The 26,853-nt window shown below is 35.7% G+C and overlaps 1 protein-coding gene and 1 long non-coding RNA gene across 3 annotated transcripts in view; one reads left to right on the plus strand and one right to left on the minus strand.

The window, feature by feature from the left end:
• Positions 1 to 25,166, plus strand: part of LOC148949981 (uncharacterized) — a 93,497-nt gene extending 68,331 nt beyond the window's left edge. Inside the window, exons 5-6 of the mRNA XM_089091380.1 lie at positions 11,886 to 11,970; positions 22,773 to 25,166. Coding sequence (XP_088947506.1) covers positions 11,886 to 11,970; positions 22,773 to 23,131 — 444 coding nt within the window. The 3' untranslated portion in view covers positions 23,132 to 25,166. The remainder of the gene's footprint in view (positions 1 to 11,885; positions 11,971 to 22,772) is intronic.
• A 1,003-nt stretch (positions 25,167 to 26,169) lies between these two features.
• Positions 26,170 to 26,853, minus strand: part of LOC148949982 (uncharacterized) — a 90,692-nt gene continuing 90,008 nt past the window's right edge. For both annotated transcript variants that reach the window (XR_016141948.1, XR_016141949.1), the window contains exon 2: positions 26,170 to 26,838. This is a non-coding gene — a long non-coding RNA (uncharacterized LOC148949982). The remainder of the gene's footprint in view (positions 26,839 to 26,853) is intronic.

The raw sequence follows: 26,853 nt of genomic DNA on the forward strand, positions 1-26,853 counted from the left end.
TGAAAAAAAAACTTTATATTATTCCCACAAGATCCTATTTATGCTCTTTGACAACCTGGATCCATTTACACTCTATTTATTGATTTTAATTTTAAGAGGAGAAGTAGTAATAGTCGTAGCCCCAAAAACTGCAACTTATTACCCTCAGTCGTTCTTAATATATAATGGAGTGTCTTATTGGCCACCGTAGGCACAATGCATTTTGATTTAGTTTTAAAGTAACATTTAGTTTTATAGCATAATGGGCCAATTGCATGATTGGGGGTGGGGGTTGACATGCCCAATAAGACATAGACATAGTTACTGAACCGTTCTAGTATGCTGAACAAAATGGTTGTCTCAAAATTTTGACTGGATGTGTTTAGAAAATGAACCACCTTGTCAGACTCTTAGCGTCGTTAGATACAGTAATTGTAGTGGTAGTATTAAAAGTATACACATAGTTCCTACTGGCCAGTTCAAAATCCCCCAAAACTTACTCTAATAGTCAGTGATCCAGGGACAGTTATCTTTCAAGGGGTGGCCCACATTCGCCGCAATTGGTTTGAGGGTGGATTCTAGACTAATTGGGGGCACTGATAACGAATATTAGGGTGCACAACTTCACATGTGTGTAGAACATGGTCATTTTAGCCTATAAAGTCAAATTTTGTCTATAATGACGTCATACTGTTCTTGATTTATTTTTTTACACGGTAAAATAAACTGAAAACATTATAAATTTGACATATTCTGAATTCAAGAACGAGTACTTTAACCTGGTATTTTTAGCTTTTTCCCCACAGCCTTTATTTGTTTAATTAGCCCCTATTTAATTTTGAAAACAAGGTTTTTTAATATACTTTTTCTTAGTTTTTTTCTGTTTTTGTGAAATTTGTGCCTACATAAGTATATTTTTCTTATGCTTTATTTGAATTCTGCTCGTCATTACGAATCAAAGCATGTGCCTCTTTTCCAAAAATATTGATTCTTGAGCAACTATTTATTTTTACTAAATAACGTCATTAGCCTAGAATGACCAAGTTTTTTTTTAATTTTTCTTAGCTGTTAAAAAAAATGAAAAGTCGAGACTTGAATCTGTAAAAATATATAAGCTTTTGAACAATAAAATCCCACCTTCCCCCAGAAAAAAAGAAATTTCTGAATAGTGGTATTTTACTCGAAATGTATTAGATACAACCCATAATTTTTATCTCACCAAACGATATATCCCTCTTTTTTTAATAAAGCCATGTCTTTAAATTCTATACAACTAACATTTTTAACCAGGAAAAAAATACTACTACTGTAGTAGTACATACCATCTAGCCTACGTAGGCTCATACACGAGCCTCAAGGTGGCGAAGCCGTGTGAAGGTGTGGTGCAGAGGTGACTAAGGCTGATACTATAAGGCTGATACTATTTTCTTTAATTCCCGGCATAGATACTATTTGTATCTATGGATCTTTGGTATAGTTCGATACATTGAATACAATTGGATCATTGGCATAGAGCCAATGATCCAATTGGTTGGTTCGGGTCAACGACCACTGAGTAGTAGATGGTAACTGTCACGATCAGCTGAAAGTTAGGTTTAGACGACTGCATTAGCAGTTTAATATCAAAACAAATAAAAAATCAAATATTTAAAACTGAACATGAAACGGTTCCTAAATTCTCATTTTCTTCTTTATCTCCGTCTTCGGAATCGTTCTGATTCACATCGAAAAGTAGTCATTTTCGGAGGTCAGCTCCACACTTGCATGCGCTGTCACAGAAGACTATTTTGGAGTATTTGCAGCGCGAGCCGCATCTCGTCTTGTCAGATTTGCGAAATGAAACTGATGCTAGCCGATGTGGCATTACATAAGCTAGGCCTAGTTTCAGATCATGATCTTCATTTCCCCAGCCCATATCGGTAGCATGAGGTAAATGAATACGGGGCTTGTGGATTTGGATCTTAATCAGTGAATGGAACATGCACCTTTTCAAATCAAGCAGAAACGAGATATTAGTTGGTGGTAAACGCTGCAAATCCTCCAATCTTGGGTACAAATGGGCTCAAAGGTCATTCAGGCTATTGAAGTTAGTCACACTTCTGCCATACACTGTAACCACAAGCTGCTTACAGACGTTGACTTAACTATCACTTCGCAGAGATGATGGCTTCTCTGGAAGGGCTCAAACTTCATCACCTAGAGACCCCAAAAAAGTTTCCAAAGACTTCGTAGCTCAAAAAAAGTGGACCTTTCCAATTCCATATGGAGAGCTGGCGGCGTCACATCCACTCAAGGTGTGGACAAGCGGCAAGGCGTTGCAAAATGTTACTCCTGGTGTTTTTGCTGCCGTATGGATAGGTATGCAGTAGGGTGGAAACTTAACCCAGAGCTGCTTGAGGCCGAGACTAGTGAGATACTGGAAGTAGTATGCAGCTAGTAAGACGATATCAGTATCGTTGGCTTGTATTATCATAAGTGTGCTCTTTCATCTTGCGGCAACTGCTGTGTGGTATAACACCCGAGTGTCTGCTTCCTCATGGCCATCGACAGATCGTCATCAACGGAGCTTCCAAGGGGTGTAACGGTAACAGCTCTATGTTAACTCTCGAAACCTCCAGCGAGATGAACCATCAGACGGGTCAAAATTTTGTACTCCCAGACCACGAAAAGAACTTTCAAGAGTTGACCTTTGGCTGAGCGAATACTGAGAATCCCGTCACAGGGTGCTGCAACTTTGCTGGAGGAATTGAATGGGCTAGAAATATTTCCTCTAGGATCTCCTCTTCTTTCTCGACAGCCAGATGCTTCTTTGAAGTTGGACGAGAAGTCATCACGGGTTCTATCGTCAGTAAGACCGTCATACCTGTCACCACCCAAATAGACAGACTGACAAGCTTCGAATATGTTCCTAAGAATCCCATTGTAAACTCTTATTCCAAAATCTGCTAGCGTCTCATTTTGTTCTAGTCGATAGCCCCTTATGGCACTCATGACATTAACTATATAATCAGATCGAGAAGAGTCTTCAAAAAGCGTATGTGGAATCATTTATGGCCATGACTCCAAGACAGGCTGTTGCAGAATGTAGTTCAAGGCTGTTGACTTTCTACCAGTACGTAGCTGAGGCTCCCTACGACTTGATGATAATACAACAAGTGAGGCCGAATAAGGCTGTAGGTCGTACTTCAGAAGCTCACAGAGGGACGAAGTTTGTGTTGAATTTGCAAGATGCAGAGCTCATTTGAGCAGCTCAGTTTCCCCAAAATCTTTTTTTTTTGTAGCTATTTCTTTTTTTTGCAACAGAGGTGAAAGTTTGCACTATGCCAACTTTTACTTTCGTGGATGTCCCTTCGAGATATGAGATCATGGCTTCGAAGTCAATGTCTCGGAAGCTCAGCAGACTATTTGCTACGACTTCTAGAGCTCTATCCCACTGTCATAAAGTTGTACAGCTCTGTTCTCGTCGTCTTGAATGGGTTTCCGAGCAACTCTACCAAGTCCATAACCCGATTTCTGCCTTTTATTGTCAGATTCGTAAACGAAGGAGTATCTTCATGATGCTTCATTGCCTCGTCATCCATATTCAGGTTTGCTTTCAGCGTTCTGGTGACTGCTCTGAGAAAGGGGGGAGTATCCAGATATCGATCCCTGGCATTTTCATTCGTTTTCGCACCAACAATACCGGAAACCCCTCGATGACCTTTGATGTCCAGATTCACAGTCGACTCTAAAGTCAGATTGCATGCAATGCTGCAAAACGGATTGGTTGTTTTCTAACAACAAAATTGCCACTTACAGACTCTCTGTGAGCTTCTGGCGCTTTTTCAGGCAAGCGTCGCATTTATTCTAGGTAGTTAAACGCAGCTGCGGCGTATTTATGGTTTCCAGATGCGAAGAAAATCGGAATCATCTCTTTTGCGGCGCTTAAGTGTAATCCCAAGTCCGCAGCTCTTTCAGTATAAAGATAGTCGTCTCCGGTACGGATAAGATCTAAATAGTTGATCCAGAGGCTATGATTCCCTATGGTAGATCTGGACTCGTTTTACTTCGAGAAAAGCGGAGCAAAGATGCAAAACACATCTCCTATCTGTTTACATGCTTCAGAACTAGTTATACCAACATGGTGTACCTCACGCAAGACAACTGACATCCCCTAAAACGGCTGTTGCTGGAATCTTTACCTTTAGCTAGATCAGATAAATATCCTGAATCCTTTCCTTTTATGTCATAGTTTTCAGTACTTCATGCAATAGTCAGTGATCCAAGGCTCGATATTGTTCAAAAAAGGGAGGGGGCGGCTCACATCAGCCGCAGTTGGTTTGAGTACGGATTCTGGGGTAATCTAAGGTGCTTATAACGAATATCGGGATGCACATGCTCTCACTAATGTAGAACTTGAAGATTTTAGCCTATAAAGGAAAAATTAGCCTTTTATGGCTAAGTACGGTATGCAACTAAAACCGGATATGTATGATTCTTGGATTTTTTTTATTGCTGTGGAGACCAAATTCGCGCATGTGATCGCAAAACTAGGCATCTGTTGTTTTTTTCCCTGGTTAAAAATTTAGTTGTATAGAATGTAAATGCACCATTTGATCCAGAAAAGAGCGATCTATCGTTAGCTGAGATAAAATTATAGGTCGTGTGAAAATATTTCGAGTAAAACGCCACTATTTCAGAAAATTTCCTTTTTTTTTGGGGGGGGGGGATATTTTCTTGTTGAAACGCTATATATTCTTGCAGGTTCAAGTTTCGACTGTGTTTTTATTAACAACGTGTAAAGAATATTCGGAAAGTTCGATTCGTAAAGTTCGATGCAGTTTGATTCGTTTTCATTTTTTTGCAGCTAAAAAAAAATTTTTTTTTTAACTTGGTCATTGTAGGCTAATTTCTGGAAGCTATGACGCTATTTAGAAAAAAAAACTAAATAGTTGCTCAAGAATTACGATTTTTTGGAAAAAAAAGCGCATAGTCTGACTCGTAATATTAAGCAGAATTCAAATAAAGCATAAAAAAATATACTTATGCTGGCAATTTTTTTTTAAAAACTTGGTCATTTTAGGCTAATTTCTGGAAGCTATGACGTTATTTAGAAAAAAACTAAATAGTTGCTCAAGAATTACGATTTTATGGAAAACAAGCGCATAGTCTGACTCGTAATATTAAGCAGAATTCAAATAAAGCATAAAAAAAATATACTTATATAGGCAAAAATTTCAGAAAAACTGAAAAAAAAAGAAAAATTATATTAAAAACCTTGTTTTCAAAATTGAATAGAGGTTAACTAAAAAAACAGGTTGTGATGAAAAACTAAAAATACCACGTGAAAGTACTTGTTCTTAGAATTCAGAATATATCAAGTTTATAAGGTTTTCAGCTTATATTACCATGTAAAAAAAAAGTCAAGAGCGGTATGACGTCGTTATAGGCCAAATTTGAATCCATAGACTAAAGTGACCGTTTTCTACACGTGTGCAAACTTATGCACCCCGATATTCTTTGTCAGCGCCCCCGATTACCCTAGAATCCACCCTTAAACCAACTGCGGCTGATGTGAGCCGTCCCCTCCCTTTTTTGAACGATAGCGTACCTTGGATCACTGACTATTAAGGTCTAACGTAATAATATAAGTTGTTCTTGAGATATTGCTTTGTCATCTTTTTGAAAGTCCCCATGTTCATAGTTTGTTTTGATTTAGTTTAACGTCCGCCTAAATATTCCTTACATTTGGTTACTGAAGACATTGAAATATGCTCATCGGACTATTGGTTACAAAATGGCTGTCTCGCAATTTTGATTGAATGTATTTAAGTAAAAGAGGATATCAGGGAGGAGAGGGGGGAGGCTATTTTCCTCCATCACGTTTGGGTCTTAAAACGGCACTAGAACTATACATTTACAATCAAATGAGCCCCCTTTAAAGTTCACAAGACCACCCCTTCTATAAAAACATTATATGCCCCCATGCATAACTTACAACCCTTACCCCCAGACTCGCGGGGGGGGGGGTGTTAACCCCATTGGCCTGGTTATGTGATATTTGGACTACTTTTGAACAAATGGCTATCTCAAAATTTCTATCGTATGCGCTTAGGGAAAATATGACGGGGGTGGGGTATAGCTGCCCTCCGATAAATTTAGCTCTTTAAAGGGCATTTAAACTTCCAATTTCCAATCCAATGAGCCCCTTTTGAAGTTAATACGACCGCACTTTGCATAAAAACCTTATCTTGCCTTGGGGCAAAACTTGCCCTGAAGGGTCTAGGGGGGATTCTCATCCTCAAAGACGATATTTCCGGACTTTTAAACCACGTGAAACAAAATAGCTATCTCAAAATTTTGATTGGAAGTGTTTGGGGAAATGATGGGCGTAGGGGGGGGTGTGGCTGGTTGCCCTTCAATAACATTTGACTATTAAAGAGGGAACTAGCCCTTTCAGTTTCCAACCGAATGAGCCCTTTTCGATCTTTGTACGACAACATATTACCATCTTAAAAGTTCTATCAGATGCACTCCAATTACTTTGACCGTTAAAAAGGCCACTAGAACTTCTGATTACCAATCCAATGAGCCCCCTCCGAGGTTTATACGACCACTATTGGCCTTTCTACAAAAACTTTATATGCCCCCAGGGTATAACTTACAAGCCCTGCCCTGAGAGTTGTGGAGGGGGGAGGCTGTCATCCTCAAAGTCATAATTTCCGGACCCTTAAACTATGCTGAACAAAATGGTTATCTCAAAATTTTTTTTGGATGTGCTTAGGGAAATGATTGGCCTCGGGGATTGGCACTGGCTGCCCTTCAATCAGTTTTTACTATTAAAAGGACACTAGCCCTCTCAATTTACTATCGAATGAGCTCTTTTTGAAGCTTCTAAGACATTTCTTTCTATAAGAAGTGCAAAAAAAATAATACATTGGGCCCACATCGTTCTTTACTTAGGCAGCACTATTGCACTGCCTATGGTTTTTTATTTTGAGATTTCTATAATACAGCATTGGAAGTGCCAATTAGACCATATAAGGCCACCCTCCTAGAATTCAGCTTATGGGTGACCGTGGACCTACTCCCACCCTGTTCAGGGACAATCTTCTTTTTATTTGGTCCCAGATGGACGAAGAAAAATAACAATAAATGTGCCATATAAATTTGCCATGGCCAGGCCATCGTAAGGTGGCATATGGCACCATGACAGTCTATCATTCTTCATCTTCAAAAAATGTTCTATTCACCTTAGCCTTTTTTTTACTATAGCCTTACAAAGTAGGATCAAATCGCATTTTTGTACAGTTTACCGTTTAATGTACAGTCAGTAACTAAAACTACCTTGAGATAATTCGTCAGAAAATATTCAAGAGATCTCCTTGTTTTTTTTTAAGTGCTTCAATACTCTTTTTAAAGTCCACAAAAATATCCTGAGCCATGGCTATTCCTCTTATTAGATTTTCACTGCACCCACCATCACCATTAATGATACCCAAGTCAATGAAGGAGTTCCCTTGATCGGTTTTCTTTCCCTAACATCACCTCTCCACTCTCATGTATTATATTTTCTACGAGACTTAGTATTCTTAAGATAAACTACCAAACCTAATCTTGGACCCTAAGTTCTCAAACCATCCCCAATCACTCCACAAAGCACTAACCACTTTGAGGTACTTATCAGATATACCATAAAAGGATAGGATCTTCAGTAGAACTTTTCTATCAGCTTAATGCCTCTTCATAACCTTAAGACCGAAGACTATAAGGATCTGATGATTTAAACACATGATAGTCATCAACCTAAGAGTAAAAACTTCGTGGACGTATCCTCTCCCCTCCGGATATCTTCATCATTGGTTCTACGAGGGTATATACTGCTATGACTGACACCCTGCACTTTTTGGTTACAAGCCGGGTAGCTACACCTTTGTTATTTGTACCGTCCTAATCTAAGCTAGACTTATAAGCCTGATTGTTCACCATGGTCCCTGCATACTGTGTTTGTGCCCCATACTTCCCACCTATATGAACAAATTTTACGTCATCTAATTTCACGTTTCCTAACTAAAGGAGATGAATTTGTGATTCTCCTAACAAGTCTAGTTGAACACGTCTGAACTCTTCCGTCAAAGTTTACTGCTGTAGTTGTTCTTCACCGTCGAAACATTCTAATTCACAATTTTAACATTATTTGAATTGTTATAGTCTAAAGATAAGTAATGGGTTTCACTAGAATAGGCTGATAAATTTCCTAAGGTCTACACATATCGCTTAAGCAAGTTACGCATACCCTCCAGTTGCATTTAGACCGTTGCAAGTCACTTAGTCGTCTTCTACAATCGGTGATGCACTCATACCAGCAAGTATCAACTTCCGGCCCATACAATTTCAGAATATTAGACCCAACTCACTATATATTCATGCCAGGAAATGATACAATACTGTGAGGAGGCTGTCCATAATACACAAGATAGCTAGAAAGAAGCTGTTTAGCCCAAAATAGAGTATCAAAATAAAACCAGAAGCATTACCCATTAACAGAAATCTAGTGTAACACAGTATTGTTTGCTAGACTATAATTACCTAGTGGAGCGCTTCTCCTCGAAGTCACTCTACTGTGCTGTTTGCAGTTACGGTTACAGTTAGGTAAGCTCATGAAAGGTACAATAATACTCCACTATGAGACCACATAAGTAGGTTTCCTTCCAGGAATGGGGATAGGGAAAGGAGGTTATGAGACGATGGGGATCTGAAGCCATCTACCATTTGTCAGGATGAAATTAAACAAAATCATAATGAATGGTCGTCATCTTAATTTCTGTCTACTTTCTGAAGAAGATTTGACTAAAGAATCCGACAATGTCCAAACGCTACACTAGTACAAAGCTGCATTGTCAGATAAAGGAGAAAAAGAAGTGCTGCTGTCCTATACTTCCGTGTTGAAAAGTGTGCGTTAATTCTATTACTTTATTCTATTAGTTTATTTTTTGCAAGCCTTTGGTCCATATTACATTGGTCTTTGTTTCTGGAGAGATAAATAGCTCTGAATTTTTAAAATCTTTTTCCTCTAAAATTAAATAGCGACGAAGACCACACTGCCATTCCATCATAAACAATAAGTAGAACAAAAGGGAAATTTTTATACAAGACAGTGGAGTGCAACTTTAAAGGAATATTTCGACCCTATATCCAAGGGCCGTCCTCAGCAAAACAAACTAATAGAATAAAAAACAATATAAAAGAAACTTACATTAAAATTCAATCATTAAAACTGAAAAGAGTTTAAATTTTTTTTAAAAACAGCCCTAATATCATTACTTCAAGGAAGTTCAACCAGGACTCCCGGTTGAACTTCCTTGAAGTGATGACATTAGGGCTGTTAAAAAAAAAATTGTAAACTCTTTTCAGTTTTAATGATTGAATTTTAATGTAAGTTTCTTTTATATTGTTTTTTATTCTCTTCGTTTGTTTGGACGGCCCTTGGATATAGGGTCGAAATATTCATTTAAAGTTGCGTTCCACTGTCTTGTATAAAAATTAAATAAAAAAAACAATTTTTTTAAACTGAAAGTAAGGAGCGACATTAAAACTTAAAACGAACAGAAATTATTCCCTTTTTGAAAGGGGCTGTCCCCTCCTCAACGCCTCGCTCTTTACGCTAAAGTTTTATATTGTTTTAAAAAATAAAGTTGTGAGACAGAGTCAAACTTTAGCGTAAAGAGCGAGGCGTTGAGGAGGGGACAGCCCCTTTCATTTACGGAATAATTTCTGTTCGTTTTAAGTTTTAATGTCGCTCCTTACTTTCAGTTTAAAAAACTTGTTTTTTTATTTAATTTCTGATCGTTTTTTAGTTAATGCAGCTTTTATTTGTATAAAAATTTTACTTTTCTTTTGCTAAATGGATGTCTTTACAAATTAACTTACGTAACTGACTTCTATATTCGTATATTTTTCTTCTGGCAAAAAATACAAAGTTGCAGATTTTTGCAGATATGAGCTTGAAACCTATGTAATAGGGTTTTTTGATACGCTGAGTCTGACGGTGTGATTTTCATTAAAATTCTTTCACGTGTAGGGGATGTTTCCCCCTCTTTAAAAAATCGAGTAAATTTTCTCAGGCTCGTAGCCTTTGATGAGTAATACTAAACTTAATAAAATTTATATATTTAGGATCAGCATTATAAACACATTCTTTTGATACATTTATTGACATCAAAATTTTGTTTTTGAAAGTTTCGATTACTATTGAGCCGTATCACTTGTTTTTTTATTGTTTTTTTTTATTACGTATATGTTATTACTTATATGAAGGGGTTCTCCCCGTAGTCAATACCACGCTCTTTACGTTAAAAGTTAAAAAAAATTTTGATTCAGAAACCCCTGAATCACAAAGGCCGTTTAATTAGAATAGATAGCTCTTTTGAAAGCACTAAAAAAAACTGTAACGTAAAGAGCGAGGAATTGACTTGGGGGAGAACCCCCTCACATACGTTATAATTTCTGTTCGTTTTAAGTTCTAATATTCCTTCTTACATTTCAGTTGAAAAAACTTGTTTTTTTTTATTTAATTTCTGATCGTTTCTTAAATAATGCTTGGAAATCCGGCGCCCCCTTCATCGCCATTTCCCTTCCCCCAAAGAAACATCCTCCACGTACATATTCTCCAGATTAACCCCCTCCTCTAGCCCCCCCCCTCCAGAAAAAATCCTTCCTGAAAATGGTTGTATACTTCCCAATAACCAATAAATAATGCTGGCAATTCCGGCGCCCCCTTCATGGCAATTTACCTTCCCCCATGAAAACTTCATTCATGAACAGATCCTCCAACATAACCACCGACCCACCCTTCCCTCCCACTACCAGAAAAAAACCTCCTGAAAACTTCTGTATACTTCCCAATAACCAATACTATATGTTAACATTGGGTAAAGTTCATAACTTTTAGCCCTCCCTCTGGGAACTTCGGGGGATTAAGTCATCCTAAAAGACATATTTATAATATTCTTGACCATGCTGAACAAAATGGCTATCTCAAAATTTTGATCGGGTGACTTCGGGAAAAAAATGAGCGTGGGAGGGGGCCTAGTTGCCCTCCATTTTTTTTGGTCGCTTAAAAAGGGCTCTAGAACTTTTAATTTCCGTTCCAATGAGCCCTCTCACAATATTTTAGGACCACTGGGTCGATACGATCATCCCTGGGGAAAAAAAACAAAAAAAAACAAACAAACAAACAAATAAACATGCATCCGTGATCTCTCTTCTGGCAAAAAATGTAAAATTCCACATTTTTGTAGATAGGAGCTTGAAACCTCTACAGTAGGGTTCTCTGATACGCTGAATATGATGGTGTGACTTTCATTAAGGTTCTATAACTTTTAGGGGGTCTTTCCCCCTTTTTCTGAAAATCAGCCAAATTTTCTCAGGCGCGTAACTTTTTATGGGTAGCATTAAACTTGATGGAAGTTATATATTTGAAATCAGCATTGAAATCTGATTCTTTTGATATATCTATTGGTATCAATAACCCGTTTTCTAGAGTTTCGGTTACCATTGAGCCGGGTCGCTCCTTACTTACAGTTCGTTACCACGAACTGTTTGATTTGGCTCTAAAATTGTATTAAACTGAGAACTTGAATCAAATGAATTTGTTACTTTATAAAGCAAAATAAATTTGTCTTTAAATAAACATATATTATGCAAAACTGGATTGGTTCTTTTGTGTGAAATATTCAGCCAGTAAAAAGAAAGAAGAGCTTTTGATTTGCAGAATATTTTACACGTAAACTCTCTTTTTCTCTGTGATTATAAATAATACAGAATTTATTGTTGGTAAAGTAGTAGCCAAAACTATAACATAGTCAAAAGTTAAATAGCCGTCTGACAATATAACAGTCTAAAACAAATTTATTCTATAATTTTAGTTGCCGCTGCCCCCACAAGTTTCTTCCTATGAGGATATGGATGAATTAAAATCTCACATTTACGAGAGTGTCGACATTCCACAAGGTAAAGTTTCAATTTAGTTTAATTTTTTCCGAGAGCTCAAAGGGTTGGGAGTGATAAGTTAACTAAGGTTCTTTGAAGCATAAATTGCTTTATTTTGATCATAAATATGTGCCGCTTAGAGAAACAAGCGCAAACACTATTATTGTATAAAGCTTAGGCCTACTAGTTTGAGCATAGTGACCATTAAGTGGTCACTTAAGACCATTAAGTTCAGCATAGGCCTATTAAGTGGTAGTAACAGTCTAAGGCAGGGCAGGAAACCTTTTTAGGGTGTGGATCGAAATCAACCACAACGTGGATATATAAAGGGACGTTTGGGTCAATCATACTTTTATTTTCAAATAGTCTATAGCTGATTGAGATATAAATATATATATGTATATATATATATATATATATATATATATATATATATATATATATATATATATATATATATATATATATATATATATATATATATATATATATATATATATATATATATATATATATATATATATATATATATATATATATATATATATATATATTATGTAACACAGAGAAAAGTATAACGTAGTTTAATGGCAAGTTTGTTTCTCAACAGGATTCTTAGTCAAATAGTCGTGTTTTAAGCTTGGTGAGGACTCTCCGAGTCCTTACATTTCAAATAGCAAAATAGAAGAGTATTTCAAATGAAAGCTATTTTATCTTTCCTAGGTCGAAATCCCTCTTTCGAAAATACTTAGACCAGGATAATGTTCTAAAAGTCTGAAGGATATCTGGAGGCCGCATTGGCCTCCAGGAAAGTTCAACAAATTAATGTTAAATACAACAAAGTGTACATTTTACTTTGAATATCAGACCCGTCTTCGTTTTTTTTATCGCAGATCAGTAAGTTTATCGCAGATCATTTCTGGTCTTCATTCTCGGTGCGAACAAAAAGCTCCTCCCACTTATTTCTGCATTAGCGGGTTAGTCTGTTTCTGTCAATCAATGAGAAATGGTTGCAAAGTACATTATTCGTAATAGCGGGTTTCCACTTATTTCCGATTATTTCTATTATAACTGCAAGTTTCGCGTCCAAGAGGGTTACAAATTGCATTATTCGTAATAGCGGGTTTCCACTTATTTCCGATTATTTCTATTATAACTTTGAGTTTCGCGTCCAAGAGAAATCTGACTTGTCTACCCGTGAAAAGATGTAATGCCGCTTATGTTTATATCTGCAAAAACGTTCTCTGGAGCACTCGCACCTCGGTCCGGGTTTTTATAATGGGTGAGATAGGGAATGATCATACTGCTAATTCTATAAACTGTGATCCATACATTGTTAAATAAAAAAAAGGAAGTTTCTCCAAATGATCAGAGACACTGCACTTGTGTGGCTCCAATAAACAGCCAGGAATCTCTTATATATTATTTCCCCTGAAAACTTTTGACCTAGGGATTCGCTGTAAAATCTTGGAAAAGGACTGAATAGATCAAAAATTGAAAGCTCCAGTGGCAATTTTAAGAGTCAAGAATAATAGAAGGGAAAACTTTCTCCTTCCCTTCTTTATTTTCTGCTGGTATCTCAGTAGCCCCTCATGATATTGGGTCAAAATTTTGAGACAGACATTTTTAAAGAATAATTGAATGTTCCAATAGGTATTTTTCTGGGGTTGACTTTAGTTTTGTAAATTAGCCTACCCATTTATTACAAGTCCTAGCAAAAATCAGTTGTGTCGTTGACACCACTGAAAAGAGGTGTCAAAAGAGATTTCGTTCGCGTGAAAAACACGCGAACGAAAACTGAGAAACAAAAACAAAAAAAAAAACATATGGACAGAATTTTTTATTATCCAAAACACATGAAATAAACTGAAAAAGAGGGAGCCTAAAAGCACAATTAAAAAAAAACAAAATTGCGCAAGAAAAAAGTGAAAGAGACGTTTCTGGAGGCAGTCGGTGTGGCTGGGTGACAGTGATGCGTCACATAGAAGCAGGGTGTGACGCCTCGGTGATGCGTAGCAGCACAGTGGCAGGGAACTCCCATGGCGATGTGTAGAGGCAGGGAGTCACCACGGTGTGATGCAGCAGCAGGGGGCTTCCAAAACAGTCAATTTCACTTTTTCCTCACGCAAGTTCACGTTTTTTGAAAACTGTGTTTGTATGTTCCCTGTTTTTCAGTTTCTTTCACGCGTTTTAGACTTATTGAAATTTCTGTTCATAAGTTCTGTTTATTCTGTTCATTGTTCACGTGTTTTTGAGTTATTGGAAATTCTGTTAAACTTTGTTCTTGTTTTTTTAAGTTCTTTTTAAGGTTTTTTTAGTGTTTTGAAAATTTTGTTCACGGAGCGTACCAAAATCTTTTGAAATTCTTACTTAGGAGCCAATATGAAAAAATAGGGTAGAAGTTAATTGAAAATATACGCTAATGTTTGCATATTCTAGAAATATGAGCTGTAAAGCGGAAATCAAAGGTTTTAGTTATTTAGATCTGAAATTCAAAGGATTTTTCTACGAGGTGTGTATCTCGTAATGGTCATAAAATTAAATAATATGTAAGAAAATTATAATTTACCTCTTAGTCAACCTGTTGAAATGATTGAAAAAGCTGAGAAAGTAAGAATTTAAAAAGGGATTGGTTATAGAGTGGGGCAGAAGAGTACAAAGGTGTATTAGCCTTCTTGCCAAGATGAGCCATTATTAGCATTCGAAATTAAACTTTAAAGGTAAAAAAAAAACACAGGCCATAGTATAGAAATGAGACAGGCTATAAAAGCACACATGAGAACTTTTCTGAACAACATCGAAGTTTGAATTAAGGAAAAAATTGGAGGAGAGATCAAAATATTCCAATCGAGTTGGACTCTGAAATTCTGAAATTATAAGTCGTAAGGCCAAAAACAACATGGGGAGTCTTGAACATTGCTGTTTTTAAGAAAATGGTGGTAAAAATTTACTTTGTAATTAAGGCACTAAACTAATCACTCGCGATTACTAAGAAAAGCATAAGAAAAGTGTAATTACTAGAAATTAATGATGAAGAATGTGTTTGCTTGCAGAAATTTTAAATGAAATAGTGAAATTAAAGGAATTTTCGCTTTGATAGAGGTTTTGCTTATTAAACTTAAAAATCAAACTTTTACTACTACTAGTACTACGTCCTGCTGTGTTGCTGAAGGTTTTGTCTCAGCTTTCTAATATGGGACCCCGTGTTTAAACCCAGGTGTGGCAAGACGCTAAAGAGTGTGAGGCAATGGGGAAAAAATCCAGGCATTGGATTGCAAATTTTGAAAAATTGGCCTGAAATCGATAAAAATGGAGCCTTTTGAATAGTATGGGTTAGAGTATGGTATTGGGTATACGCCAATTTTAACAATCAAAAGTTAGAGTGGAAAATAGAAAATTAGGCTTAAAATTCATAAAAGAAATGCTTTTGAATAGTATTAATTAAAAAAAAACTTTTTCAACAAAATAAGTTTTTTTTTAAAAGTAAAGAACTCCATTAAATCAAAATGAACAAAAATAGAATCACATAATCTACCAAGAATACAACTACCACAAATCAGCATCAATAAATAAATGAACCCCAAAACAAACAGAAATTAAAATAAATAAGAGTTAAACTCAAAACGATTAGAAATTAATATGAGTAGGGTTCTAAACCTCAAGCTATCTAAAAGCCAGATATAATTTTTACTTTACAAAAAAATATCTGAATTGCCAGTTTAATATACATATGCTGATCTTTATTCCTTAAAATCTTACTTGATTTTTGGTTTCTTAAAGCTAGAAAAGCGAAAACATTTAAAAGAATTTTTCAGCAAAGTACAAATAATACCTGACTTTTAGAAAGCTTGGGGTTTAGAACCCTACTCGTACTAATTTCTGCTCGTTTTCAGTTTGACTCTTATTTATCTTAAGTTTTGTTTGTTTTGGGTTTCATTTATTTATTAATACTGATTTGCTGTAGTTGTATTCTTGGTAAATTATTTGACTCTATTTTTTGTTCATTTCGGTTTAATAGAGTTCTTTACTTAAAAAAAAACTTATTTTGTTGAAAAAGCTTTGTTAATTAATTTCTGTTCGTTTTATATTGACATAGTCTTTTTCTGGGAGAAAGACTGAGCCTCTACAACCCCTGCCCCTAATCTCTGGCGATTGTTTCAACCCCAAACGCCTTGTTATATGTTATTTACACCATTTTGAATAGAATAGCTATCTCAAAATTGCTATTTAGACACATTTCGAGACAATGCAACGTGTGTTTATGTGTGGGCAGGGGGGGAGGGGGGGGGGGTTGGCTGCCATATGATCGCTTTGACTCTTAAAAAGAATACTAGAGCGTCTAATTACCAATCCAATGAGCCCCCTCTGACTTTTATATGACCACGCTTTCTATAAAAACCTTATGTGTCCCCAGGGCATAACTTAAAACCCTGACCCTGAGGACTGTGGGTTTTGTTATCCTCAAAGACATAATTTCCAGACCGTTCTGATACGCTGAACAAAATGGCTATCTTAAAATGTTGATTGGAAGTGTTTGGGGAAATAATGGGTGTTGGAGGGGGGGGGGGGTATTTGCCCTCTAATCACTTTCTACTAATAAAAAAGGCACGAGTCTTCTCAATTTCCAATCAAATGAGCCCTTTTTGGAACTTCTACGACAAAAATTTCAAGAAAAACCTTGTATGCCCTAAGGGCATAACTTACAACCATTGTCCTGAGGGTTATGGGGGGAGGATTGTCATACTCAATTATATAATTTCCACACCTTTCAACTTTGTTGAACCAAATGGCCATAAAAAAATATTGATCAGAAATGTTTGGGGAAATGATGGGCGTGGGTGGGGGGATTCTCCCTCCGAATACTTTCGACTATGAAAAAGGGCAATAGCCTTTTCAATTCCCAATCGAATGAGCTCTTTTTTGAAATTTTACGACAACGCTTTCTACAAAAACCTTATATGCTCTCAGGGCAAAACTTACAAGTTTAGCCCTGAGGTCTGTGGGGGGGGATGTCATCCTCAAAGACCTAATTTCCAGAACTTTCAACAACGTTTAACAAAATGTTTATCACAAAATTTTGATTGGACGTGTTTGGGGAAATGATAGGCCTGAGAGGAGGGTTAGTTGCTCTCCATTCAGTTTCGACTATTAAAAAGGGCACTAGCCCTTTCAATTTCCAATCAAATAAACCCTTTTTGAAGTTTTTACGACAACACTTTCTATAAAAACCTTATATGTCCCTAGGGCACAACTTGCAACCCTTACCCTAAGGCCTCTGAGGGGGTTATCGTCCTCAAAGACCTAATTTCCAGAACTTTCAACTACGCTGAACAAAATCACTATCTCAAAATTTTGATTGAATGTGTTTGGGGAAATGGTAAGCGTGAGAGGGGGGTTAGTTGTCCTTCAATCACTTACGGCTATTAAAAAGGGTACTAGACATCAGTTTCCAAATGAATGAGGCCTTTTTTGAAGTTTCTGCAACGTCGCTTTCTATAAAAAAAAAACTTTTATGCCCCAGGGCATAACTTACAACCCTTGCCCTGAGGGCTGTCATCCTCAAAGACATAATTTCCAGAACTTTCAACTACGTTGAAAAAATGGCTATCTCAAAATTTTGATTATATATGTTTGGGGAAATGGTGGGGGTAAGAGGGGGCTTAGCTGCCCTCCAATTACTGTCGACTATTAAAAAGGGCACTATCCATTTCAATTTACGATAGAATAAGCCCATTTTGAAGTTTCTACGACACCACATTCTATAAAAACCTTATATGCCCCCAGGGCATAACTTGCAGCCCTTGCCCTAAGGGCTATGGGGGGGGGGATTGTCATTCTTAAAGACCTATTTCGAAACTTTGAACTACGTTGGCTATATCAAAATTTTGATTGAAAGTGTTTGGGAAAGGTGGGCGTGAAAGGGGGGTTAGTTGCCCTCCGATGACTTTCGACCATTGAAAAGGGCACCAGCTCTTTGAATTTCCAATCGAATGCGCCCTTTTCAAGTTTCTACGACAAATATTTCAATAAAAACCTTATATGCCCCCAGGGCATAACTTTTAACCCTTGCCCTGAGGGCTATGAGGGGGTTTTCACCCTCAAAGACCTGATTTTAAGAATTTTCAACTACGTTAAACAAAATGGCTATCTCAAAATTTTTGCTGGATGTGTTTGGGGGAAAGGTGGGCGTAAGGTTGGGGGGGGGGGTAGTTGCCCTCCAATCATTTTCGAATATTAAAAAGGGCACTAGCCCTTTGAATTTCCAATCGACTGAGCCCTTTTTGAAGCTTCTACGACAAAGCTTTCTATAAAAGACCTTATATGCCCCCAGGGCATAATTTAAAACCCTTGACCTGAGGGCTGTGGGAGGAGTGTCCTTCTCAAAACCATGGTTTCTGTCTGGAAATCAACTACGTTGAACAAAATGGCTATCTCAAAATTTTGATTGGATGTGTTTGGGGAAATGGTGGGCGTGGAAGGGGTGTTAGTGGCCTTCCAATCACTTTCGAGCATTAAAAAGGGCACAAGTCATTCCAATTTCCAATCGATTGAGCCCTTTTTGAACTTTCAACGATAACTCCTTCGATACGAAGTTCCCGGGTCTGGGAAAAAAAAATAATACATTGTGCCAACATCGTTCTTTACTTAGGCAGCGCTATTGCGCTGTTGATGATTGGGGGAAATATATAGGACCGTACACTAATCCTAACAATTAAAGGTTAACGGAAAAATGGAAAATTAGGCTTAAAAATTTATGAATGTAAAAATATATGCTAATGTTGTAGAAATACGAGCTAAAAAACAGAAATTCAAAGATTTTGCTTATTTAATTATGAAATCTGGCGGATTGATGAATTAGAAATTATAAGCCCTAAGGCTTTCACTTGAAAAATATTAAAATTTAATGTCTTGTCTTAAGTCATTTATGATGAAAATTCAGATGTCGACATTCGCGCTCTGAATTTTCCTCATGAGGAGTGACTCCTCTGTCGACCTTGTTGTTTGGATTAGTCATCTTTAGCTGGACATATGTAAAAAAGAAAAGTAGTGAGATGGAGTACAGAGTGGGAATACGCTCGCCCTTTCACCCCATAGAAATGTGATATTCAAATAAAACATTTGAAAAATAATTTAATAAAGACCTTAGAAAAAAAATCCTTGCGGAAAGACAAACTCTGATTATTATCAAACAGCTCGTGGTAACGAACTGTAAGCAAGGGGCGATGCGGCTCAATAGTAACCGAAACTTTAAGAAACAGAGTCTTGATAACAATTGATAAATAAAGTCTGATATAAATAACTTTACTATTTTTTCGTTTTATCATAACAATTAATACATCCTTTAATTTAGCATGATCAGAAAATCTAATAACAATGTCCTTGAGGATGACTTAACCTCCCACGGTCCCCGGGGGAAGGGCTGCAAGTTATGAACTTTGCACATTGCATACATACAGTATCGGTTATTGGGAAGTCTACAGACCTTTTCAGTGGGGATATTTATGGTGGAAGGGGGAGGTGTTACTTCCGAGGATCTTTCCATGGAGGTATTTTTCATGGGAGAAGGGGTAGTTTTCCATGGAGGGAGAGCCGGATTTCCCAATATTGTTTAAAAAACGATCAGAAATTAGAAATCAATAAGAAAATATATGATAATGTAGGCATATTCTAGAAATAATAGCTAAAAAGTGGAAAAACTAAAGGTTTTACTGATTTATATTTGAAATTGGGAGGATCAAAAAATCTGAAATTATAAGACCTAAGACTTTTACTTGTAGAGATCAAAAATTAAAGTAATATGTTAATTGATCTATGATGAAAATCCGGATGTGGTAATAGACACTTTAATTTCTGGAATCTGGAATGACCCCTCGGTCTGTTTTGTTGTTGGGAATAGTGTTCTTTAATGGGACATATTAAAAAAGAGACATAAAATTGAATCTAATTTTAAATTTTTGCATCAAAGATCACTGCGAAAAGAAAGAATTCCTAAAAAGAAAGGGAATCCTAAAAAAGGGCTTATGCCAGATTTCCCTCTCTGTCTTGGCTTTTTCTACAATTAGCCATGGCTTGATGCCTGCAACTACTTAATTTTAATTCTATTCTAATTTTAATTATTAATATATTGATTTTAATTTTAATACTTGATTATGTTGGTAAGAAATTGGTATAGGAGTACACGAAAATCTGATATTCTATTCTTAGGAGCGTAATATGGAAAAAGTAGCTCGAAATCAATCAAAAAGTACACTAATTTACTTTTCTAGAAATTCTAGAAAAGTACATTCTAGAAATTCTAGGAATTCTAGAAATTCTAAGAAATTCTAGGATTCTAGAGATTCTAGAAATTCTAGGCATATTCTATAAATAAAAGCTAAAAAACGGAAATTCAAAGGTTTTAATTATTAAATCTAAAATTCAAAGGAATAAAAAAATTTGGAATTGTAAGCCCCAAGTTGACAGCTCTTACTTGAAGAAGGTTGAAAATTTCTGTCAGCCTTGTTGTTTGAATTGGTATGCCTTAGCGGGACATATTTAAAAAGGGAACAGGAAATTGAATCTATAGAGAGTGAGAATACGCTTGCTCTTTCAGCTCCATAGAAATGTGATGTTAAAATTACGCATTAAACAATAACTTCATACAAATCTTGGAGAAAAATCATTTCGGAAATGCTATTTAGGTAAGAAAAACAACATTCCATGAAATATGGAAAAGAATTATATCCTATGGGAACAAAATATGGTTACGTATTTAAACTGTAAAAAAATAATGTCAATTTTGTCGCATGCTAAGAGCATGTTTGGTTGGAAATTCTTTTTATCTAGTGTAGAAAGATCACATCTAAATCATATGTGGTTTGATGTCTAAAGTAAATTAGGGACAAAGCAACGATAAAAAAAAACAAAAAAACACAGAACTCAATACAAGAAAAGCGATTCCAATACGATCAAACAGTTTGTGGTAACGAACTGTAATTAAAGAGTGGCACGACTCAATAGTAACCGAAACTCTAAAAAACGGAATTTTGATACCAATAGATACTTCAAAAGAATTGAATTTTTATACTGATTTCAAATATATAAGTTTCATTAAGTTTAACATTACCCATCAAAAGTTATGAGCCAGAGAAAATTTGCCCTTTTTTCATAAAAGAAGGAAACACCCTCTAAAAACTATAAGATGTTAATTAAAATCACACCATCAAATTCAGTGTATCAGAAAACCCTACTGTAGAGGTTTCAAGCTCATATATGCAAAAACATGGAAATTTGAATTTCTTTTTTTTTTTTTGCCAGAAGAAAGATCACAGATGCGTGTTTATTAGTTTTTTTTCACGGGATTGTGTCGACCCACCCAGTGGTCGTAGAATATGGCAAGAGGGCTCATTAGAACGGAAATTAAAAGTTCTAGTATCCTTTGTAAACGACCCAAAACTCTGGAAGGCAACTACGGCTTCTCCCACGCTCATCTTTTTCCCAAAGTCACCCGATAAAAATTCGAGATAACCATTTTGTTCAACATAGTTGAAAAATCTAATAATTATATCTTTTAGGGTGACTTAATGCCCCAAAGTCCCCGGAGGAAGGGCTGAAAAAGATTTACCCACTGTTTACATATAGTATTGGTTATTGGGAAGTATACAGACGTTTTCAGGGGGAATTTTTCTGGTAAGAGGGGGGAGGGGTTATGCGGGAAGATCTCTCTATGGAGGAACTTTACAATGAGGAAGGGAGGGAGTGCCGTATTACCCAGCATTTATTTAAAAACGATCAGAAATTAAATTAAAAAAAAAGATTTTTCAACTGAAAGTAAGGAGCAATATTTAAACTTAAAACAAACAAAAATTATTGTGTATACGAGGGGGTCTTCCCCTCGTCAATACCTCGCTCTTTACACTAAAGTTTTTTTTAGTACTTTCAAAAGAACTATTTATTCTAAATAAACGGCCTGTGTGATTCAGGGGGCATTCTTAAAGAATTTGAACAAAATTCGAACTTTAGCGTAAAGAGCGAGGTATTGACGAGGAGGAGAACCCCCTCATATACGTAATAATTTCTGTTTATTTTAAGTTTTAACGATGCTCCTTACTTTCAATTGAAAAAACTTGTTTTTTTTTATTTAATTCCGTGAAGAAGCGCCTATTCAATCCCACGAGGAGTTTGCTAGGGGTTTCTACGTTGATTCACCATTTGGATGCAGATTAGCAAACGGTTTGTGGCCACTATTTCAAGAGTTTGAAAATGCAAGATGTGACCGTATAACAGTGACAATAGACGCATAAAATGGTTAGCTATATGCAACAATAACTGAAAAATTAATTACGCATTGGAGAAGCCCGTTTAGTGATACAGACTGGCGTGGCTTTAAAAGAATGAATAAGTCTTAAATAATTGAATTATTATATTCTTAGAATCTCCACAGCTGTTAAAATCCCCACAATGTGAAAACAAACCTTTTAGTATTCTTTTAGTATTCAGTACAAAATTGAAATAACCTCTGTCGAGTGGAAAACAAGGTTGCTAAATTTGACTCCAATATTCGGTTAGCATAGCTATTGGCAATACAAAGTTGGTAGAGATTTTAAGAGTACTTGTTTATCTGTGTTTTACATCATGCCACGTCTGATCCCGCACACGGTTAAATACCAAGCTATTTGCTCTTCAGTGTGTCTTGTCGTGATCCTCAATCGTTGTTTATCCCATCTTGCCAGAGTTTGTCAATTCATCATACTCTCTATTTTAGGATTAGGACGCAAAGATTTCAATGTTTTTTTTTTAAATCACTTTATTGTATTTTTATGTCCTTTCTCTTTATCTTGAAGGCACTGAAGTGGCGAAAAATATTACTCTGCTCACCACAATGAACTCAGAGCCAGTGAAAGAGCAAGGGCCCCCTGCGCATTGCAACTCCAAACTCCTTCAAGCACCTCTAGTAAGAGAAAAAGACAGTCTTGGTGAAATAGCAACTGGTGTCATGCTGGCAACAGGGCTTACTCAGTGGGGATGGGGTTATGGCTGGGGTTGTGGGATCGGTTGGTGGGGTAACGACTTGACTTCTTCTGCTCATGTACCATCTCATCCAGATGATTATTTGCGGCCAGGTGAAGAGTATGATTATGAAGATAATGAATTTCCCGACAATGACTTTGATCTTGACTTTGGCGGAGACTTTGGAATATGATATCTAAGATTTATTCTAGAAAACTTGTTGATTATTCAATCATATTTGTCATCAAGACAAATAAAATTGTATAAGGTTGTAGATAGAAAACCATGAACTTTAGTAGGATTATCCGTTAATTAAGCTTGTTTTAGCATAAGTGGTTTTAGAATAGGTTAAGAAAATTTGAACTGAATGGAATAGAAAAAATAATATGGTAATCTTGCAGGAGCATTTCTTTTTTAAACAAGCTAAGAAAAAGAGCAAAATTTTTGCTTTAAACTTTATAAGTATAACAAAGTACTCCATAGATAAAAGTCACTTCTAATATTCAAAGTGTATCTAAAAACTGAATTCCTACTTTTTACTCCTTTTTTCCTAAGAAAAGCAAATTTTTGAACATGCTTTTCAAAAGATCTTGAACAAACATTTTCCCAGCATCAAAACCCTTATTAAGGCAATTTTTTTTACTCTTAATTTCTTTCTAATGACTTTCCATTAAAGAGCTGGAGAATTTTGATGAATTCTAACTGAAAAACTTTCTGATGTTCTATGTAAAAAGCCAAAAAAATATGATAATTCGGTTTCTAATTTAGATACCATAATAGAAAGACAAAATGTGGATTAAAGTAACAAGCAAATAGCTCTTGATTCCTTTGATCTCCCTTCACTTGTATCTTCCCAAATTTTAAAAAAAATTATATAAAAAGGCTTTTTTCTTTCCTGTGAAGGAAAGAAAATGAATTTTTGAATTAATTTTATATACTCACTTCGTTTAAAATTTGAGTGTTCAATTCTCTTTTTTTTCAGAAGTTCAGTTCAGATATCGTTATTTTCCACTGCTAAAAAAACAAATGTATTAAAATTGTGTTTACATCGTATTGGGTGTGATTTTGTGCGAGTAAATTTAGGATAATAAAAAATTAGTTTAAACAGAGAGTCTAGAGGCTGTTTTGTTTCAAGTCCTAATACGGACAATGCAACTTTTTTCCGTTTGCATTTCTTGTTTCAGGCCACCTTATTTCTCATTAAGAGCTCATCCATAATACTAAGATAATCCAATGTGAATGAAAAATCAATAGACTTTATGTACATCCGAAGGCAACATCCAGGCATTAGCGTGGGGACTCGGGCACAGTTAGACAATAACCGACACTAATAATCCAACAAAAATAGGAATTTTATAATTGTAATGAAGTGTTTATATTACCGTACTATTTTAGTGTTCAAGAAAAAAGAGGATGTTACCTAAACTGCTACTCGGTATTTTTCTCAGCATCTTTGTACTAATTAATAATCCATATATTTGGCTGAGGCATACCGACACTTTCTGTTGTTCCCTGAACATGTCAGATTTCCTGTTAGAGGAACAGAGAACAAAATTCATTTGGCTTTAGTTCAGCTTCTTGTTCTAAGTTCATGCTAGAAACATGATTATTTATGTCAATCAGAATATAAAAAAAATCAGGAAAAAGCTTTATACATTCTTGGGTTTAAGCACAGAGAAGGAGAGAGTTGATTTATAAAAAATACTATGTCTAGGAAACTTTTTGTACTTTGACCTGGCTTAATATTCCTCACCATAAAATTAATTAGGTTTTGTGTTTGGATCAAAATTTGACATAGCAGCAGGGAGTCAACACAACTGCGAGTAAAAAAGAAGGGGTGATTTAGCTTCATTTTCTAAATTGTGCTTAAAAACAATTCGGTTAGAGTGAAAAATATGTCACAAAAGGTAACTAATAGAATAAAAATATACTCCCGAACACAGGGATAGGGAAAGTAATCCATCTTTTTCTCTTTGGTTATAGTTTGTCTTCCTTTGTATATGTTTGAGCTACAGTCTGTCTTTGTATTAATGTTTTCTCCATGTTTTCTGAGTGGACACAGATAAAAATAAGGAATGTTTATGTTTAAGGAAGGGTAGTTTTTGTCTGTAACATTGGTGTTGTCCTTAAAATAATAAAAATGACCACTTTCCTATTGATAGTTTTATCTGGTAGCTGCACAGTCTTTTTTGTAGTAACAGTTGTAATAAAAACACGTTTTTGACTTATTTGACTATAACATTGTTGATTTAGATCGAAGGGAAAGGATGTTTCTAATTTTGTGCACTTTTCTTTTTCAACCCTATTTGTATCAGTTTTTAAAAACAGTTTTATTCTTATGCTTTGGTAAAATATGCTTCAATGCACTATAACACAGCCAAGGTCGATCTGTTGTAGATGCTCGAAACGCTGGGCTAATCTTTAGTGAGTGTACGTTTTAAATATAGGCTGTAACCTTCTCTCTTCATGTTTTGCGTTAAACACAATTCACTTACATGTTATTAAATTACTCTGAAGTCTGTTTGTTTTCATTTTTCAGGACTTTTTGTGTTATTCTTCAGCAGGTACTCAGCAAAAAGAATAAAAATACTAAGCCACACTTTACCGTAATTGTGGCACCTAATGTACTCTTTTTAATGGATGTACATTTTAAATAAGCAATTTAGCTCTGTTTCGTTTAGCACACTAAACATTATGCGTATCATACGTATAATGTTTAAAAAAAACAACAAAAAAACAACTAAACAAAAAAAAATACTTTTCTTCTTCTATTTAAAAATTCTCGTCATTCTACTTTTAAATTACTACGCAGATAAACAAAAATGATTGTGTCACACATGTGACCTTTTAAACGGTGTACATTGGAATAAATCAGCAACCTTTTCTCTTTAAGACCTGTGCTGAAATTACTTCTCTTACATGTCATCAACACAGGGAAAATTCTGATTTCTATTCTTTCAGTTTGTGAAGTTTTCATTTTACTTATAAGTAGCTCCTTTGGAACACATTAAGTTACGTTTTTCCTCTTCAACGTCACTGTGCCACGAATGTGCTACTCTTCAACAGGTATATATTTAAGATAAGCGCAGTAGCCTTAAAATAAAGGTTATAATCAGGTTTATGTTGAACACACTTCTATTACATATGGTTAAAAAAGGAAAAAATTGAAAAAAATGATCTTTTATTTTCAAATACTCTTTATTTTACTTTTTAACAGGTTCTTAGAAAATAAAAAAATTAAGTATTTTAGAGACTTATCAGAAAAAGAAGAAGAGGTAAACGCTAGAAACAGCAAGAAAAGTAAATACACACTTTTGTTTAGCAAGACTTAAATTTTAGCCAAGGCTTAATTTGAATTTGAACCAGACCTTAAAAATTATAGCTTTACAAGATTCAATTGTGTATTTCCTTACTTTATTAAAAGTCAATTTCACCACCATAAAATCCTTCATCAGTGTCACTTCTTTCTACTTCTACAAAGTCTTCTGGATCATTATAAGTTTCTTCAAAGACTTCAGCGTCACCTTCATAGAGTTCTACAGGAACTTCCTTATTTTCGTTAAGAGTCTCAGCACCATTTCGAATTTCTGCTTCATTGCTGTTACTTTCAATCCCCTGTCTGTTATTTTCAAAAACACGACCTAAAGTTGCACAAAATAGACCTCCGCCAAGAAAACCAAGGCCTGCAGCGGCCATATTTCCAAAGACTTTGACCTTAAATGAGACTGGGTGTTCAGTATATTTATTTGTGGATTTACGTTAGAAAGAAATTGTTTATTTCTTGGTCTTGGTTTAAAAACCTTCCCTCTGGGCTGCTTTCTTATTTTAGGCAAATCTTGACACATTCTGTTTCCACGTTTTGATGGGTATCTGGCAACGTTAATATTTCTTCTAATCAACCTAAAAATAAACATT

The sequence above is a fragment of the Artemia sp. Qi Xiang Cuo genome, chromosome 7 (genome assembly GCF_049724085.1).
Source record: "Artemia sp. Qi Xiang Cuo chromosome 7, ASM4972408v1, whole genome shotgun sequence".
Taxonomy (NCBI): Eukaryota; Metazoa; Arthropoda; class Branchiopoda; order Anostraca; family Artemiidae; genus Artemia; species Artemia sp. Qi Xiang Cuo.